This window comes from Arvicanthis niloticus, chromosome 21 (genome assembly GCF_011762505.2).
Source record: "Arvicanthis niloticus isolate mArvNil1 chromosome 21, mArvNil1.pat.X, whole genome shotgun sequence".
Taxonomy (NCBI): domain Eukaryota; kingdom Metazoa; phylum Chordata; class Mammalia; order Rodentia; family Muridae; genus Arvicanthis; species Arvicanthis niloticus.
Genome location: NC_047678.1, coordinates 27,286,584 through 27,304,915, shown reverse-complemented (window position 1 = coordinate 27,304,915; position 18,332 = coordinate 27,286,584). Strand labels below are relative to the sequence as shown.

The 18,332-nt window shown below is 38.2% G+C and overlaps 1 protein-coding gene across 6 annotated transcripts in view; it reads left to right on the top strand.

Moving 5' to 3' along the window:
• Nucleotides 1–18,332, top strand: part of Dock3 (dedicator of cytokinesis 3) — a 322,288-nt gene that overhangs the window by 112,261 nt on the left and 191,695 nt on the right. For all 6 annotated transcript variants that reach the window (XM_076917344.1, XM_076917346.1, XM_076917345.1 and 3 more), the window contains one exon: nucleotides 1,496–1,592. In XM_076917344.1, the coding sequence (XP_076773459.1) occupies nucleotides 1,496–1,592 (97 nt within the window). Of the gene's footprint in view, nucleotides 1–1,495; nucleotides 1,593–18,332 lie in introns of those variants that run through there.

Here is an 18,332-nt window from a genome sequence, read left to right as displayed (position 1 = left end):
TTGGCTTATTTCACTTAGCATAATATTTTCCACATATTAGTACACATTTTTACAAAGTTAAATATTAATGTATAAAAGTGGTACTAATGAAGTGGGCTTTGTTTCTGCAACTTTATCAAATTAATTTAATAGTTTTATAAGTTTATTTTGCTGGACTTAATGGTATTTTTTTACTTTTTCTCCATCTCTTTTGTAAACCTTGTAGAGCTTAGTTACATTTTTATGCATATTAAAGACCAAACTCAGGGCCATGGATAACCAAGCCCTCTACTGCTGAGCTCCCAGCTGCTGAGTTTCTCATTTGTGTGTAGGTCATCTCCCTTATTTCATTGACCTGCTTGTTCGTGTGTTCGTTCTCTCTCTCTCTCTCTCTCTCTCTCTCTCTCTCATTCCAAGTCAGATTTTTTTATTAAGTCAGAAATAAAACAGACTCTTTTCTTATTGCCTAAATATATCTATATAAAATTAGCAGACACACTTGATGCTTGACTTACTTAGATCTTCCCTGAAAGTACTGAATGAACACTGTACTGTTAAGGTACATTTCTTATAGAAGACTCTTTGGGATTAATCTCTATTTAAGATAATTTGTTCAAATGGCAGCTAAACACATCCTGTGGTTTTGAGCTTAATTCATTAATGGTATAGCTTACTACAACCTTTAATCTCTGTGGTCCTTTAGCTTTAGATATAGCAGGAAGCTTCTTTGTTTAGTAAGAAAATGCCCTGGATCTAGCTATAAATCTGATGGCAAGTTACTTATATGAATGGGCCTTCCCCCTTTTCACCCCTGTCTCGACTGGCATCATGGATCACCCTCACAACAGCCAAGTCCTGCTGGTCAGCTCTTGTTTCCTATTGTAGTTAATTATTTTGGTTTTTTAAATGAAACTTATAAATCTTTATTTATATTGGTATTGGTTATTAGCATATTGTTTTATTACTTCATTTGTAACTTTTGTGCATATTCCTTGGAGCTTTCCATTTCTGTTTTCCCATTTGAATGTAAAGTCACCAACTCCAGTCTTAGGAGACAAATACCATCACCAAACAGTGTACTAGGGACTGTGAATCCATTCAGATCTTTTAGTCTAGAGTATGAGCTACTTTGTATTACAGAAAATGTTAAAAGTACAAGTGGTTCTAAAAAATTATCTAAGCAAGAGTTTTGTAATGGTATTTTTTTAGAGGGAATAAACTTAATATTTTAAGAATATGCTAAAAATAATGAAACAAAGTAAAACAAAACAAAAAACAATGTTTTTAGGTAGCCTTTCTAAAAGCAATAAGAAATTGCTTTTAGGAAAACAAAACCAAATATTTTTATATTAATTAGCCCAATTATACCATTTTATTTTATCACTGTACAAAGTTGTCTGAACAGTTAGCTGTGTTTCTCTTTATATCTTCATGATTTTCATATTTGAGATTAGAGCATTGAAAAATGGAGCAGGTGGCATCAAAGATAATGTGGTTTCTGCGATTTTGGTTCTAGGCAGTATGAAACCGTGGTTCCACTGGAAGATTCTATTGTGACTGAAGTTACAACAACTCTACAAGAATGGGCCAGTCTGTGGAAACAACTATATGTGGTAAGTAGTTCATTACAATTTAATAGAACAATAAAATTCTGCTGTACCAAGAGAAAGAAAGTCTGCCTTGGTGACAGTTCTTCAGTTTGAAATTTTAAACTATTTTCAGTTTCTAAATGAATGTTCTGAATAATTGAAATCATTGAATTTTTTGAACCTGAACAGGATACATTTTTTATATATTAATACACATGACACCTTTACCCTGATCTGATGATTAAAATGTAAGTTCCATAACTAGGAATCTTAGCTGTCTTATAAGTTGCATGTCTGTATATGCTTTTATAAACAGGTATTTACTGAATGAATAAAAAACTTGAGAATTTATTAAATTTATTGTTTATCATCTTACTAGTGGTTTAGACCAACCAATTAATGGTTTCTTGCAACTACTCCATTAAAAAAACATATGCTTTGTAACACTGTTACTCTGGCAGTTAATTGAAAAGTTATTAGAAACCTGTGTTAGTTACTTGTCATCTCTGTAATGAGGCAAAGAAAGAAAGAAGGAAGGAAGGAAAGAAAGAAAGAGAAAGGAAGGAAGAAAGGAAGAAAGACCGATTGATTTTAAAAAGGAAGATTTATCCTGGGTTGTGGTTTTAGCACTTTTCAGTTCATGGTCCTCTTTGCTCTATTGCTTCTAGGCCTGAGCATAATAATAATACCTCCTTGAGAAAGAATATAGTGGAAGAAAATGTCACATTTCAGGCAGAAAGAAATAGATTGGAAGGTGCCAAAGCAGGATATATCATCCATCCAAAAGTGCTCCTCCATTGACTTACTTCTTCAGTCTTTTCCTACCCTTTACTTTATGAATCCATCCGTGGATGACCTGTTAATTGGAGCAGATCGTATCAGGATCCCCTTACCTCTCAATGAATGGATCCACAAACAATGAAACAGACTTAGTACATTACCAAAGTACCTTGGCCTTTAGAGATATCAAAATCCAATAAAGAAAAACAATAATAAAACCCTTTAGAAACAGAGGAGAGAATGATAACATATACAAATAATTATATACCAAAAATCAGTAACAGAATTTCAATTCTGAGCAAGATGAGCTAAACTCAATCCATTTTAGGTTTGAATTTTAGGCAAGATGGTGTAAACACATTTGTCTTTAGCATTGTTTTGGCTGTGCTAACTGTCATGTTTACCAGCTCTTCCTTCTTCACCTGCTTTATAGTTAACCTTTCCTCCAAATCCTTGCTAATATTTCATTGTTGTTCTTTGCTGATAATAGCATTGCAACAGAGAATTCTGGACAGAACAAATAAACCATATACCAAAAGACTCCAGATGATAGGGTAAGGAAGGGAAGGGACTTGCTAGGGTCAGTAAAAGCACAATTCACAAAGAACAACTTGACAGTAGACAGTAAAGCCTAAAAATATCACTCTGTGAACCACCCTGGCAAATGAAAAGATAAAACTATAGACTAGAAAAAATTGTAAATCACACACTCCTAAAAAGAGATGTATTTAAAATATATAAAGCATTCTCTAAGTTGAAAAATAATAAATTATTCAATTATATAATGGGCAAAAATTAACAAAGACTTTTCAGAAGTGCATGTAGATAGCCAGTAATCCCACAAATATTTCCTTCTCATTAATCATTAGAATAATGCAGAGCAAGGCTGCAGTACAATGTACACCTATTGAAACAGTGAAATAAGAATACTGCTTATACCAAGTCATGGCAGACATGTAGATTAGGTTCTCTTCTGTATTTCTAATGAAAATGTAAAATGATACAGCTATTTGGAAAATTTTTGTATTTTCTTGTAAAATCAACATGGATTTAATATGTGATCCAGCTTTGTGTATTTACTCTAGAGAAGTAAAAACTTAATTTACATAAAAACTAATTTATGTATTTTCATGAAACTCTTTTTTGAAAGCACAATACTGGTAAAACACCAAATATTTTACAGTGAGAAATAAATGCCCTGTCTTAGCAATATTGATGATAAGCCACAATTAGGTTGTTTTAGGAAAAAGGAGAAAGATAACTTTGTGATTTCAAATGATCTTAGAGTTTTTGTCTGTTTTGATTTATACAGTAGAAAATGAAAAGAAATAAAAAAAGAATTTGTGAATGGTATTTTTTGGCAACCTGGATCGATCTCAAGGGTATCATCTTGCATAAAAGTTGTAAGAATATAGAGTTGAATATAGTGTGATTCTGCTTATATAACATCCTCAGGGTGAGGAAATTTAGTGGTTAATTGGGGTTGAAGTGTGACAACATGCTGAAGCAATACAAAGTACAATCAATGGATGTATTATGTATATGGAATTCTTTGTTCTTTATTTACTAACATATATGATAGTTACTGCTCTGCCAGAGCATATATGATAGTTACTGGTAGAGTAGCAGTAGCAGATAGTACTGGCAGTGCACTGCTCTGCCAGTAACTATCATATATGTTAGTTATAGAGTAAGTTCTATCACTTGAGAAGGTTTTATGTGTATAGAAATAAATGAACATGATAAAATGAGTTTCATTCATATAAGGTTATTCGGATAATATGATATATATGACTATATATATGAGTTATAAAAGAAGAACTTCATCTCTCTGAGACATCAAACCACAATCTCCTTGTTCAGTATTCTTATTTTTATATAACGATTATCTAAGAGATTTCATTTGTAGAAAATACATGATTATGTTTTTATGTCAATAAGTTTGTCAGCCAGGTGTGGTAGCACATACCTTTAATCCCAGCACTCTGGAGGCAGAGGCAGGAAGATCTCCGAGTTTCAGGCCAGCCTGATCTACAGAGCAAGTTCTAGGACATACAATAGTATATAGAGAAACCCTGTATCAAAACACACACCCCCCACCTCCCCAAAAACAAAACACAAGAGTGTTCAATTCTAAGCAGGTATTTATGTTATAAATAATTTTTTTTTCAAACTATGAGCTTCAGCATTTGGGAGGCAGAGGCAGGTTTATCTGAGTTCCAGGACAGCCTGGTCTCCATGGTGGTTCCAGGCCAGCAGAGGCTACATAGTGAGACTCTGTCCTGAATAAAACAAACAAAAAAGACCATGAAAAATCTAAGTTCACTTGAAACCACACACAAAGGCAGTCTTTCTCCTGTTTTCTAAAACACTCTGCTTGTTGCTGATCATCGGTATTGCTAGACCACGGCATTTATTTCCCAGAATGCTCTTATTCTTAATTTTAAAGACTCACCATAGTCCATGCCAGGCTGTGAAGCTACTCCTATTATCATTTCTATGTAAGATATGCTAAGAAACTGAAGTACTTTTATCTATTGCTAAATCAATTAATTTAATAAATATAGATTTATATGTTTGTATATTTTAAATAGATTTTTTTCTGACTCACATTTAACTCTTTATTGATTCATTTGTTCGTGTGTGTGTGTGTGTGTGTGTGCGCGCGCGCGTATGCGTGTGCGTGTGCGTGTGTGTGTGTGTGTGTGCGTGTGTGCGTGTGTGCGTGTGTGCGTGTGTGCGTGTGTGCGTGTGTGCGTGTGTGCGTGTGTGCGTGTGTGTGTGTGTGTGTGATATTTAGTTAGGGACTTGCTATCTATCCCAAGCTGTCCTGTAACTTCCTAAGTAGCACTGCTTGGTTCTGAACTTTGATTATCTTGCCTCAGTCTCATAAGTGCTGGGATATAGGAACAATTCTTGTGCTGTTTGTTTCAAACATGATCTTCTCATGGGGACTATTATTTATAAGCTAACAAAGTTCAGAGTTTCTGAGGTGAGGATTTTAAAAGTCTATAAATGGACAATTGGAATAATATTGAGTAGGTCTGTTCCTACTTCAACACCTTGATTTTCCAACCCATGTATTTTGACTGTGGAGCAGGGTGTGTAGTTTCATGATCACTCAGTGATGAGTCAGTCTACAGGCATAATCTCATTGCCACAGTTTCTTGATCAGTTGTAATCGTCCATGCATTTCATGAGTATTGGGATAAGTATTATGTGAGTCCATGAGTAGTGATGCTGGAGAAATGATTGTAGAGGAAGATAAATCTATAGAATATATGCCTGTTAAGTAAGGTTGGATTTGTACTCCTAGCCATAAAAAAAATCCAATTTAACCTACCTCTTACAACATTCCTAAGAGAAATAATGTCATATGAAGGACACAGTGCTGGTTTTTACTGTTGGTTGATCCAGTACTCATCACTAGTGTTAGCCATACCACCTTCAATAAGAAGAAATCAGTGTTGTTGAGACTGTGGGCAGCTTCTGTCCCCGTCTCTCTGACCACAGAGCAATCACTAGGACAGCTAAGGAGAAAAAGATGTCATTTCCCACCAGTCATGTGATAAGTATTCTACTAGGACATTGAATTTCTTCAGGTTATTGTTCAAGTCAAGTTAATATAGATCCATGCATATTCTTTTTACCCTATATTTTCTTTACTGATCTTCATTTGTCTTCTTACAAGTCTCTTTACTGCCCAGCTATAGTTTAAAACGTTCTCATCATCCAGTGTCTGTGTGTATTTCTGGTTATCATTTGTATCATATACAGTGAATGGCCGGTGGTGGTGGTGGTGGTGCACGCCTTTAATCCCAGCACTTGGGAGGCAGAGGCAGGTGGATCTCTGAGTTCAAGGCCAGCCTGGTCTACAGAGTGAGTTCCAGGACAGCCAGGGCTACACAGAGAAATCCTGTCTTGAAAAACCAAAAAAAAAAAAAAAAAAAAAAAAAAAAAAAAAAAAAAACAGTGAATGACCCAAATGTATTGCTCAAACTTCAGTTCACCATGAGGGTATTTCTCATCATTCTGTAGACTGCTCTTTCAAGTGAGCTATAGTGTGCTTCAACATTTTCATTTTTGGTTGGTATAAACATACTGCGGAGACCCATCTGTTTGTTTGTGTGAAGGCTTCAGTATTTTTCTTCCTCAGTTAACTGGCCACAAAGAACATCCTAGGAAGCCATAGGCTTGGATTGAGGGAGAGGAAGCAGTGAAACAGGTTTTGGTATCAAGGAGTCCAATTCACTTTCTTTTTTCAGCCTAGTTAGGTCTTCTGGACCTGCCCAAGCTTGGTCTCTATATGATAACATCCTGATTATTTTCAAGGCCAACCTATTGTACTGGACATGTAGCTCAGTAGCTAACCTACCAGCTCATATACTTGGGACTCCTGTCTAGATCTCCAGAATGTTTTGGGCTCTTTATCACATACGGGATTTTTTTTTTTTTTTTTTTTTGAGACATGGTCTTTCTGTATAGTCTTGGTAGTCCTAATATTCTTTATATAGACCAGGCTAGCCTGACACTCAAGAGATTTATCTATCTTTGCCTCCCAAGTGCTGGGGTTAAAGGCGTATGCCTCTATGCCCAGCTCCAGTACCATTCTGAAGAGTAAAACATTATCTTCCAGCCAATTAAAATACAGTAATAATCAGTTTAAAGAGGGGAAGGGGTAAAGTTGCAAAGATGGTTGGGCTTTGTCCTAAGGCATCAGTTTCTATGCATAGACATGGAAAGGAAGGATGGAGAGTAAGACTAGTGACTAGAATTGGGGAAAGAAAAGAAAAAAGAAGAAAAGGAAAGTACACAGAAGGAAGAATAGTAAGATGAAGGGAAGAAAGAAGTAAGGGCAGCTTCAGCTAGAGGTAGAATGAAGGAAAAAGGTAGAGAAATGTAGTCAAACCTAAGACAAACCTGTGCTTAGGAGGCTGAGGAAGGGGGACCCCCAATCCAGGACCATCTCTGTACTTCAAATAATCCCACAAATGGGAGACAGGAGAATAGGACAGGACTAAGTTTATCCAGTAAATTAAAATTATATACTAAATAAGGGAAGTATAGAAGCAAAGGAGATAGTTTTAGTAAGGAGTGTGGAGTCCCTGACTTATGCCCAGGAGCTAGCCTTGTTTCTATGTGATCTCTCTGGGCTGTGTTTCTGCTTCTGTGCTGTTCTTTGCTGAGGTGAGGTACATGTGTGGCCAGGCTCTGAGTGCTGGTCTTGTCTCTGTATAAGCCACCAGCCGAGTGGCTTGTAGGTGTGGTGCCTTTATTTGTATGTCCCGTTCTAAACCATGGCCTAGGCTAAATTGGCACTTTGCAGAACACACTACAAGTTTCTGATTAAGTTTTTTCCTTCTATGTAGAGAACTGTAGGTCAAGTCTCACTTGTTTTTGCCCATGACACCTGTTCTAGGCTTCCTGAGTGAATGCTGAAGTTAAATTTCTTTGTCTTTAGAACTACCTAGTTGCTGACTCAGCAGGTAGGAGTTGTTTAAAAATAGCTTGTTTCCACTTAACCAGGCTGAATGCTAAGAGAGGATTTTCCCAGAACCTTCTCTCCCTCTGCCATGCCTCTGACAGCTTTTCAGTCACCCCGCCCTCTTTTCCCTCTTCTTTGAATTATATATCACTGAAAGTACAATGTGGAGTTTTCTGAGGCTCCAACTTTCTTAAAAGTAGTAGTTCTGATCTTTTGCAGTTGCACTTGCCTTGGCCCCAGGAGGAGAGCATTTTCTAATCAGGGCTAGGTTTTTGGAATGAGTTTGGATGCTTCTGTTCTGTTTTCTAAAGTTTCCTTTCTTTGTCTTCCTGATGTCACTTACCTCACAGGTTGGTTGTTCTCCAGCTGTCCTCGTGTATTTTCCAGACACGCTAACAGAAGGCTGTGATACATCATCTTTGAGTGATACATCACATTTGAGTCTGTACAAAAAATTCTGGATTCCACATGAGAAGAAACATGCAGTATTTTATTTTTATTTTTTTTATTGTAATGTAACCTATAGTTCCATCTAGTTTTCTGATATGTATATATGCATGTTTGTATATGGGAGCTTTGTTTGCATGTATGTCTACACATGATAATAGGATTGGATACCATTATAGACAGTTGTGAGCTACCATGTGTGTGCTGATAATTTAACTTAGGACCTCTGGAAGAGCAGCCGGTTCCCTTACTGCTGAGCTATCGCTCCAGCCTCCAAATATTTGTTTTTTTTTTTTTTTTTTAAATATTCCCCCCTACCTCCAAGACAGGGTTTCTCTGTGTAACAGCCCTGGCTGTCCTGAAACATGCTTTGTAGGCCAGGCTGGCTTCGAACTCATATCTGCCTGCCTCTGTCTCGGTAGTGCTAGGATTAAAAGCATCTGCCATCTTGCTCAGCCTCCATTTGGTTTTCTGTAAATGCTGTAACTCTGATGTCTTATTAGAATGTCATTGTGCATGTGTGTATATGTGTGTATCTATATACCACATTTTCTTTATCCATATAATGGTGGGTTTCTAGGCTGCTGATGCTATAATTTGGCTATTGTTAGTAGCACCATGATAAACATAGTTGTACAGTTATCTCTGTTGTATGCTACTTCAGATTGTTTTAAGTGAATACCTAGAAGTGGTATAGCTGGATTATATAGTGCTATTTTTAGTTTTGTGAGGATCCTCCATATTGATACCCTATATCAATAGCCAAACACTTTTGATCTATATGAAATATGCGAATGTTTTTGTGTGGCTGTGCATTGGATGTTTGTATTTTATCTCCCATCTAAGTACTAACCAGTCTCAACCCTGCTTAGCTTCTGAGATCAGACGAGATTGGGTACATTCAGGGTGGTATGGCCGTAGATAGATGTTTGTATTTTAAATGAAAGAGAAAGCTTATATAAACTATAAAGAGATGTTTTAATAATATTTTGAGACAGGGTCTCAAAATAGACTTGGCCATCCTAGAACTCACTGTGCAGACCAGGTTGGCTTTGAACTCACAGGAATCTGCTTCTGCATCCCAAGTTCTGGGATTAAAGGCATATACCACCATGCTGGGTCTAACATGTATGTTTGAAATGCAGAGTATTTGCTGAATCTTCAGAGTTGTTCTTGGGAGCTCATTTGTTTCCTATGCTTTATTTTGTTGCAGATTGTTTCAAAAAATCATGGCATTATCATATATGAAGGGCCAAGTTAAATAACATGTGGATACATACAGATGCTCTTTACAGTCATTTATATCTCTTGTTCATTTTACAAAGGAACCGAATTTACTAGAAATTAATTCGTCAATCTTTTTGCTACCACTAAGAGAAGTGACCATCTTCTGTCCTTAGCAAGGGAGCTAGCATGCAGCTTTATGCAGAGAAGTTTAATATTGTTCCTATGGTACATAGGTACATTTGCACAGGTAGAAATACAATTTTGTGTTTATGATTTTAATAACACACACACTAGCTTGTCTTATTGGCAGAATTGCTTTTGTATTCTAATAAAATACCTAGATTTTTACTTTGGATAACAGTCAATCCTAGAATAACTGAACCTAGGTTCTTTACCTCTTATATTTTTGGTTGTGAGCCTAGCCTTTAACAGCTGAGCCATCTCTCTAGCCCTGGTTCTTTAAAAATATTAAAATTACATTTTTATTTTTTATGTATATGTATGTTTGTGTGTGTGTACTAGTGTACACTTATCAGTGAGTACATGAGTGGTATTGTGTGTGTGTGGAGGTCAGAGGACAACTTAAAGGAGTTAGTTCTTTGCTTCTACTATGTGGGTCCTGGAAATCACACTTAGGTTATCAGGCCTGAAAGCAAGGCCTCTTAGGACATAGAATTAAGTAAGTAAGTAAATAAATAAATAAACACATCCCCCACATAATAAAGAAATCAAATTATTTTTCATGTTTCTTGAATGTACATGTTATTACAGACATTCATATTTGCATATTATTAAGTTTGTTTGGGTTAGAAAATTATTTAATCTTGGTCTTTCTGTCTTTCTGTCTTTCTGTCTGTCTGTCTGTCTGTCTGTCTCTGTCTGTCTCTCTCTGTCTGTCTCTCTCTGTCTCTGTCTCTCTTTCTCTCTCTGTCTCTCCCTCTTTCTCTCTCTGTCTCTCCCTCCTTACTCCCCCCCCCTCATATATTAAATCCTAGCCAGTTTCCTCTTCTTCTTCTATCCTCTCTCCTCACACTTTCCCAGATTCATTTCTCCTCCTTTCCTTCAGAAAAGGGTCAGCCTTCCAGGGAGGGATATCAACCAAACATAGCATATTATATTGCAGTAAGACTAAGCACATCTCTTCATATTAAGGCTTGACTAGGTAACCCAGTAGGAGAATAGGGTTCTAAAAACAAACAAGAGTCAGACACGGCCTCCACTCCCACTGTTCGATGTCCCAGAACAACACCAAGCGATGCAATCACAGCATATATACAAAAGACTTGAGCCCCTATGAACTGGTTAGTTGATTCTGAGGGCCATTTTCTTCCAGTGTTCTTGACCTCTCTGACTCCTATTATCCTTCCTCTCCCTCTCCTAGTGGATTCCCTGAGCTCCCTCTAATGTTTGGCTGTGAGTCTCTGTGTCTGCTCTGAGCAGTTGTTGGTTGAAGGCTCTCTGATGATGATTATGGTAGGCTCTGGTCTACAAGTATAGCAAAATATCATTAGAAACATTTCATTGACTTCTAAAATGTTTTATAAAATTTATTTATTTATGTATGTTTGTTTGCTTTACTTGTCCTGTTTGGTTCTATCCTAGATCTCTGGGCTATCCAGCCTCTGGTTCCTGGCCCTCCAGGCAGTGTTATGCATGGGCTCCCTCTTGTGGCAATGGTCTTAAGTTGGACCAGTTGTTGATTGACCACTTGCACAAGTTCCGTGCCATCTTTCCCCAGCACATCTTGTAGACAGGACAAATTTGTAGGTCTAAGGTTTTGTGGCTGCATTGATGTCCCAATTCCTCCAACTGGAAGCCTTGACTGGCTATAGAAGATAGACAATTCAAGCCCTGTACCCCACACTGTTACAAGTTTTTCCTAGGGTCACCCTGTAGATTCGTGGAAGTTTTCATTGCACTAGTTTTCTACCTTGCCTCTGAAACGCACTACCAATTCTTGTAGTTTCTCCTTTTACCCTCTCCCTCCACCCTCAGACCTGTTCCCGCCTATTTTCATCCCCACCTACCCCCAGTCCACCCATGAAATCTATTCTCTTTCCCTTCCCCAGGGAGATCCATGCATTTCTTCCCTTGAGCCCTCCTTGTTACTTAGCATCTCTGAGTCTATGGATTGTAGCATGAATATCTTTTACTTTGTGGTTAATATTCATTTATAAGTGAGTATATTCAATGTTTGTCTTTCTGCATCTGGGTTGCCTCACTCAGGATGATTTTTTTTCTAGTTTCATCCATTTGCCTGAAAAACTCATGGTGTCATTCTTAGAAACAGCTGAGTAATACTCTACTATGCAAATGTACTACATTTTCTTTATCAATTCTTTGGTTGAGGGACATTTAGGTTATCTTCAGTTTCTGGTTATTATGAATAAAGCTGCCATGAACATAGTTGAGCAACTGTCCTTGTGGTAGGATGGAACATCCTTTGAGTATATGCCCAGGAGTGATATAGCTAGGTCTTGAGGTAAACTGATTCCTAATTTTCTGAGAAACTGCCATATTGATTATCAAAGTGGTTGTATAACTTTCTACCCCCACCAGCAGTGAAAGAATGTTCCCCTTGCCCCACATCCTCAACAGCATGAACTGTCACTTATGTTTTTAATTTTAGCCATTCTGACAGGTTTAAGATGGAATCCCAGAGTTGTTTTGATTTGCATTTTCCTGACAGCTAAAGATGTTGAACATTAAAAAAATATTTTTAAAATAACTTAATTGATTTCATGTATATTGGTGTTCTGCCTGCACTTATGTCTATGTGAGGGTGTTGGATCCTGTGGAACTAGAATTACAGACAGCTACCATGTGGCTGCTGGGAATTGAACCAGGGTCCTTTGGAAGAACAGCCAGTGTTAACCACTATGCAATCTCTTCCACCCCTATTGAACATTTCTTTCTTTTTTTTATTGGATATTATATTTACATTTCAGATTTTATCCCCTTACCCCATTCCCCACCACCACCCAGGAACCCCCTATAAAATCCCCCCTCCTCCTGCTTCTATGAGGGTGTGTCCCCACCTACCCCCCCTCCCACCTCCCCACTCTCAAATCCCCCTCTTCACTCAGTTGGTCCCATCAGCCTTCATGGGACCAAGGGTCTCCTCTCCCACCTATGCCCGACAAGGCCATCCTCCCCTAGATGTACAGCTGGAGACATGGGTCCCTCCCTGTGTGCCCTCAGGCTGGTGGTTTAGACCCTGGGAATTCTGTTTGGTTGGTATTGTTGCTCTCCTCATGGGGCCACGGACACTTTCAGCTTCTTCAGTCTTCTCTCTAACTCCTCCATTGGGAACCTCTTGATCAGATCAGTGGTTAGCTGTGAGTATCTGCCTCTGAATATGTCAGACTCTGGCAGACCTCTAAGGAGCCAGCTAAATTATGCTCCTGTCAGCATGCACTTCCTGCCATCCACATCCGTGTCTACCTTTGGTGATTGCACATGGGATGGATACCCAGGTGGAAAGGTCTCCAGAGGACCCCTCTTTCAGGTTCTGTCCCACACTTTGTCTCCAAATCGGCTCCCTTGAGTATTTTGTTACTGCTTCTAAGTAGGACCAAGGCATCCACACTTAGTCTTCCTTCTTCATGAGTTTCATGTGGTCTGTGAGTTGAATCTTGGCTATTTCAAGCTTTTGGGATAATATCCACTTATCAGTGAGTAAATACCATGTGTGTTCTTTTGTGATTCGGTTACCTCACTTGGGATGATATTTTCTAGTTCCATCCATTTACCTAAGAATTTCTCAAATTCATTATTTTTAATAGCTGAGTGATACTCTATTGTAAATGTATCACATTTTTTGTATCCATTCCTCTGTTGAAGGACATCTGGGTTCTTTCCAGCTTCTGGCTATTATAAATAAGGCTGCTATAAACATAATGTAGCATATGTCCTTGTTATATGTTGGAGCATCTTCTGGGTATATGCCCAGTAGTGGTATAGCTGGGTCCTCAGGTAATGCTATGTCCAATTTTCTGAGGAACCGCCAGACTGATTTCCAGAGTGGTTGTACCACCTTGCAATCCCACCAACAATGGAGGAGTGTTCCTCTTTCTCCCCATCCTCGCCAGAATCTGCTATCACCTGAGGTTTTGATCTTAGCCATTCTGACTGGTGTGAGGTGGAATCTCAGGGTTGTTTTGATTTGCATTTCCCTGATGACTAAGGATGTTGAGCATTTCTTTAGGTGCTTCTCGGCTATTTGAGTTTCCTCAGTTGAGAATTATTTGTTTAGCTCTGTACACCATTTTTAATAGGGTTATTCAGTTGTCTGGAGTCTAATTTCTTGAGTTCTTTGTATATATTGGATATTAGCCCTCTATCAGATGTAGGGTTGGTAATGATCTTTTCCCAATCTGTTGGTTGCCGTTTTGTCCTATTGACAGTGTCCTTTGCCTTACAGAAGCTTTGCAATTTTATTTTATTTTTTTATATTTTATTTACATTTCAGATGCCATCCCCTTTCCCCATTTCCCCTCCCTAGAAAACCCCTATCCCATGCCCCCTTTTCCTTTTTGCTTTTATACATTTTTCAAAAATGTTAATCAAAGGCTTTATAAGTTTGGTAATGCTCAATCAGAAGTGTAATCCAATACCCAACCTAGATACATAAACTATCTTTGTGGTGGAGACACGTGAACATCTGCCTCCATGCCCCCCCCCCATCACCTAGCTTCACCCTTCCTGTTAAAATAAAACTTTTCTCTCAAAATACAATTAGAGCATAGTTATTCCTAATTGTACCAGTGAGGTACAAGATAGTCCTAAAACCTAGTCCATCATTTTATTGGCTAACCAGAACCTCTGTCATCTGTCCTAACTAAAGCACTTAGTTTTGAACCTGGCTTTTTTTTCCTTGGCTTTAGAATGAATGTCAGCTGAAAACCATCCACTCAGATCTTTTCTCTCAAAGTAAATAGCCAGGAATGGCTATGAGACTATAGGTCTTCAACCCCGTCAGAAATCCAGAATGACTGAGTTAACTGAAATTATGGGAAGCACTAAGCATAGCTTCTAAAACTTAGCCAATTTATAGAGTCTGCTGAACACCTGGACAGCCCCTATACTACCAAACGTTGGAGCATCAAATCTTCAGCCTTCTGGCCCAGAATCATCTTACAGATCTTAGTGATGCAGAATTATTAAGGACTGATTACTCTGTCTAGGCAGATATAATCAGTCGACTATTCTGCAAGTGTGTCCTTTTCTGGACAGTAATTTGTCTGTAGATGGAAAGAGGCAATTCTTGCCTAGTGTGTGTCTCACCACAACTGGAGTAACTGCAAGGATGCTCAATTTCTTCTTAGAATCCAAGACAGGAAGCTATCAGGAGCAGACAGGTCTCTAATCAAAATGAACATTAATATAGAAATATCTGTAACGTCAATTCTATGGACTTCTGACGTTTTGAAAACCAACTATCCATGTAAGGTAACCTGGATTGTTGTCTGTTAACTCCTCTGCTTTGCAATTTTATGAGGTCCCATTTGTCAATTCTTGATCTTAGAACATAAGCCATTGGTGTTCTGTTCAGGAACTTTTCCCCTGTGCCTAGGTATTTGAGGGTCTTCCCCACTTTGTCTTCTATTAGTTTCAGTGTATCTGGTTTTATGTGAATGTCCTTCATCCTTCATTGGACTTGAGCTTTGTACACGGGGATAAGAATGGATTGATTAGCATTCTTTTTTAAGTGTTTCTCTGTCATTGAGAATTCTTTGTTTAGATTCCCTGCTCTGTTTTTTTGTTTTTTTTTCCAGACAGGCTTTTTCTGTGTAGCGTTCGCTGGGCCTGCCTCTGCCTCCAGATTGCTGGGGTTAAAGGTGTGCACCACCACCACTTTGCCTCTGCTTCATTTTGTTGATGCCTAGTTTTCTTGAGTTCTCTATGTATTTTGGGTATTAGACCTGTCAGATGTAGAATTGGTGAAAATCTTTTCCCATTCTGTAGGCTGCTATTTTGTTTTATTGGTGGTGTCCTTGGCCTTTCAGAAGCTTTTCCACTTCATGAAGTCCCATGAATTAGTCTTAGTGCCTATGCTATTGGTGTTTTATTCAGGAAGTTATCTCCTACGTCAATTCATTCAAGTCTATTTTCCACTTTTTCTTCCATCAGGTTCAGTGTGTCTGGTTTTACATTGAGGCCTTTGATCCATTTGGACTTGATGTTTGTGCAGGGTGATAGATATGGATCTATTTGGATTCTTCTATATGCAGACATCCAGTTTGCACTCTCACGTATTCCATACTTCTTTATGAAAAAACAGGTGTGCATAGCTGTGTGAATTTATGTCTGGATCTTTGATTTATTCCATTTATCAGCCTGTTTGTTTTTATGTCAATACCATGTGGTTTTTCTTACTTTTGCTCTGTAATTCAGCTTGAAATCAGGGATGGTGATACTTCTGGAAGTTTTTTTCCAAATTACCACAGAATTCCTACAGCTGATAAAAACCTTGAGAAAAGTATCTGGACAGAAGATTAACTAAAAAAAATATGTAGTCCTCCTACATACAAATGAAAGATGGGCTGCAAAAGAAGTCAGGGAAACAACACCCTCCACAATAGCCATAAATACTATAAAAGACTTTTATGACAAAAACTTCAAGAAGTTGAAGAAGATATAAGAGGATGGAGAAATCTCTCATGCTCATGGATCAGCAGGATTAACATAGTGAAAACAATGTATGTCCCTGGGGAGACCTGTTGCTCAGTCCCTGACTTTATCCAGGCATCCCATAGTGACCTCTGACTTCAGCCTAGCAGGAAGGGGCCACAGGCTCAGAGTTGCCCCCCATCCCAGTCCCTTCACTGATACTCCACACTTTCTTATTTCTAGGAAGCTGGGGTAGAACTCGGGGCTCAGGGCCACCATTTTTAAAAAATATATGTACAGCCAGAAAATATGTCACAATATTACTGTGGGTTCTAATTCAACTACCACTTGTTTGATATTAAGAGGACTTTTCTTTTGCTATAAATAAATGTATTTGTAATCCTGAGTGTTTGGGGAGTGAAATGTCAAAGGTTTTCTACAGTACCACACTTTTTTCTGTACTAAGTTTCCATTGTGTTGCATTTTCTTTAAATTCTAAACTTTCATTTCTATGTGATCTGGTTTTAAATGCTATTGGTAATGTTACTTCTTCATGAAATTGCAATTGTGTTATTGAATAATTTTTCCCCAGTTACAATTTTAAATATTCTTAATTTTATCAGATCAGCTACCTTATTTGAAGACTTTCCAAGAGCAATTTAAGAATGATGGCACAGCCAGGCAGGGGTGGTGCACACTTTTAATCCCAGCATTCAGGAAACAAAGGCAGGTGGGTCTCTGTGAGTTCGAGGCCAACCTGGTCTATAGAATGAGTTCCAGGAAGTCCAGGCCTACACAGAAAAATCCGTCTTAAAAAGAAAAAGTAAACAAACAAGCAACAACAGAGTGATGGATGACTCATGACCATTACACCAGCATTGTAGACCCCAAGGCAGGAGAATCAGGACTTTGAAACCACCTAAGTTATACCAGAAGTTGGGAGCAAGCTTGGGCAACATGGTGGAACCCTTTTAAAAAATTGTTACCGTGTGTGTGTGTGTGTGTGTGTGTGTGTGTGTGTGTGTGTGTAAAGTTGTTAATGTATCCAAAAAGACTTGTTCAAAACTTGTGTTTGAGAGTTGGAGAAAGGGCTGAGCAGATAAGAGCACATACTATTTTTTACTGAGAACAGGAATTTGGTTCTTAGCATCCACACAGGACTGTTTAGCAATCAGTCCAGTTACAGCAGTTACAGGGGCATCTGATACCCTTTTCTGACCTCTTTGGAGACTGCACTCATGTGCACACACTCACATATACACACAATTAAAAACCCAAAATCTTCAAAATAAAAAAAATCAACAAAATGGCATTTGACCATCTTTATGTATCATTGTTGTTTAAGTTGGTCACTTGAATTCTCTTATATTTTTGGTTGTGAGCCTAGCTTTAACGGCTGATCCATCTCTCCAGCCCCCGAATTCTCAAGATGAAGGAATAATGATGAATCCATGCTGGAGCATGTACACTCACGTGTTATATGTAGTCAGGGGTCTTGCCATAGTAACTTTAAGTGACTCCCCCGCCCCCCCCCCCCCCCCCCCCCCCGTTTTCTGCTAATCAGATATGGCAGGCGCTTCAGGAGGTACCACCTGTCTAGTTTGTTACAGTCTGGCTCATGTTGGGATTCTCCGCACTAACAAATTTGTAACTAGAATGCTAGCCAGACTTGTCTATCTTTGGACTAGATTAATTTAAGTCATTTCATGTGTGATTTAGTATTTTTCATGTATTTTTTTGGTAATTTTTTAGTTGTATCTGCGATAGTCAAGACATTAGATATATATAGTCTATGAAATTCAGATATATAAGCAATAGAACAAAGACATTAGAAAAACAAGAAAAAATTACCTGGGTATGGTGGCACACAACTTTAACCACTCAGGAGGCAGAGGTAGACGGATGTCTGTGATTTAAATGCCAGTCTGTTTATGTAGAGTTTCAGGCCAGCCATGGCTACATATAAATAGTAAGATCCCACCTAAAGCAAATAAACAGTAACAAAACAATAAATTTTTTTTGATGAAGTTTGATAACGTTTTCAAATATAAATGCAAAAGGGAAATTAAAAACAATTCCAGAATCTGAAAAGATGAGATGAGCCATTTAGCCTAAAGATAGGAGAGTCTACATAAATAAAATCAGGTCCAGGCAAAGTGCTGCTTCATATGTAATCCCAGCACATAGTAGCTGAGGCAGGATCATCGTGAGTC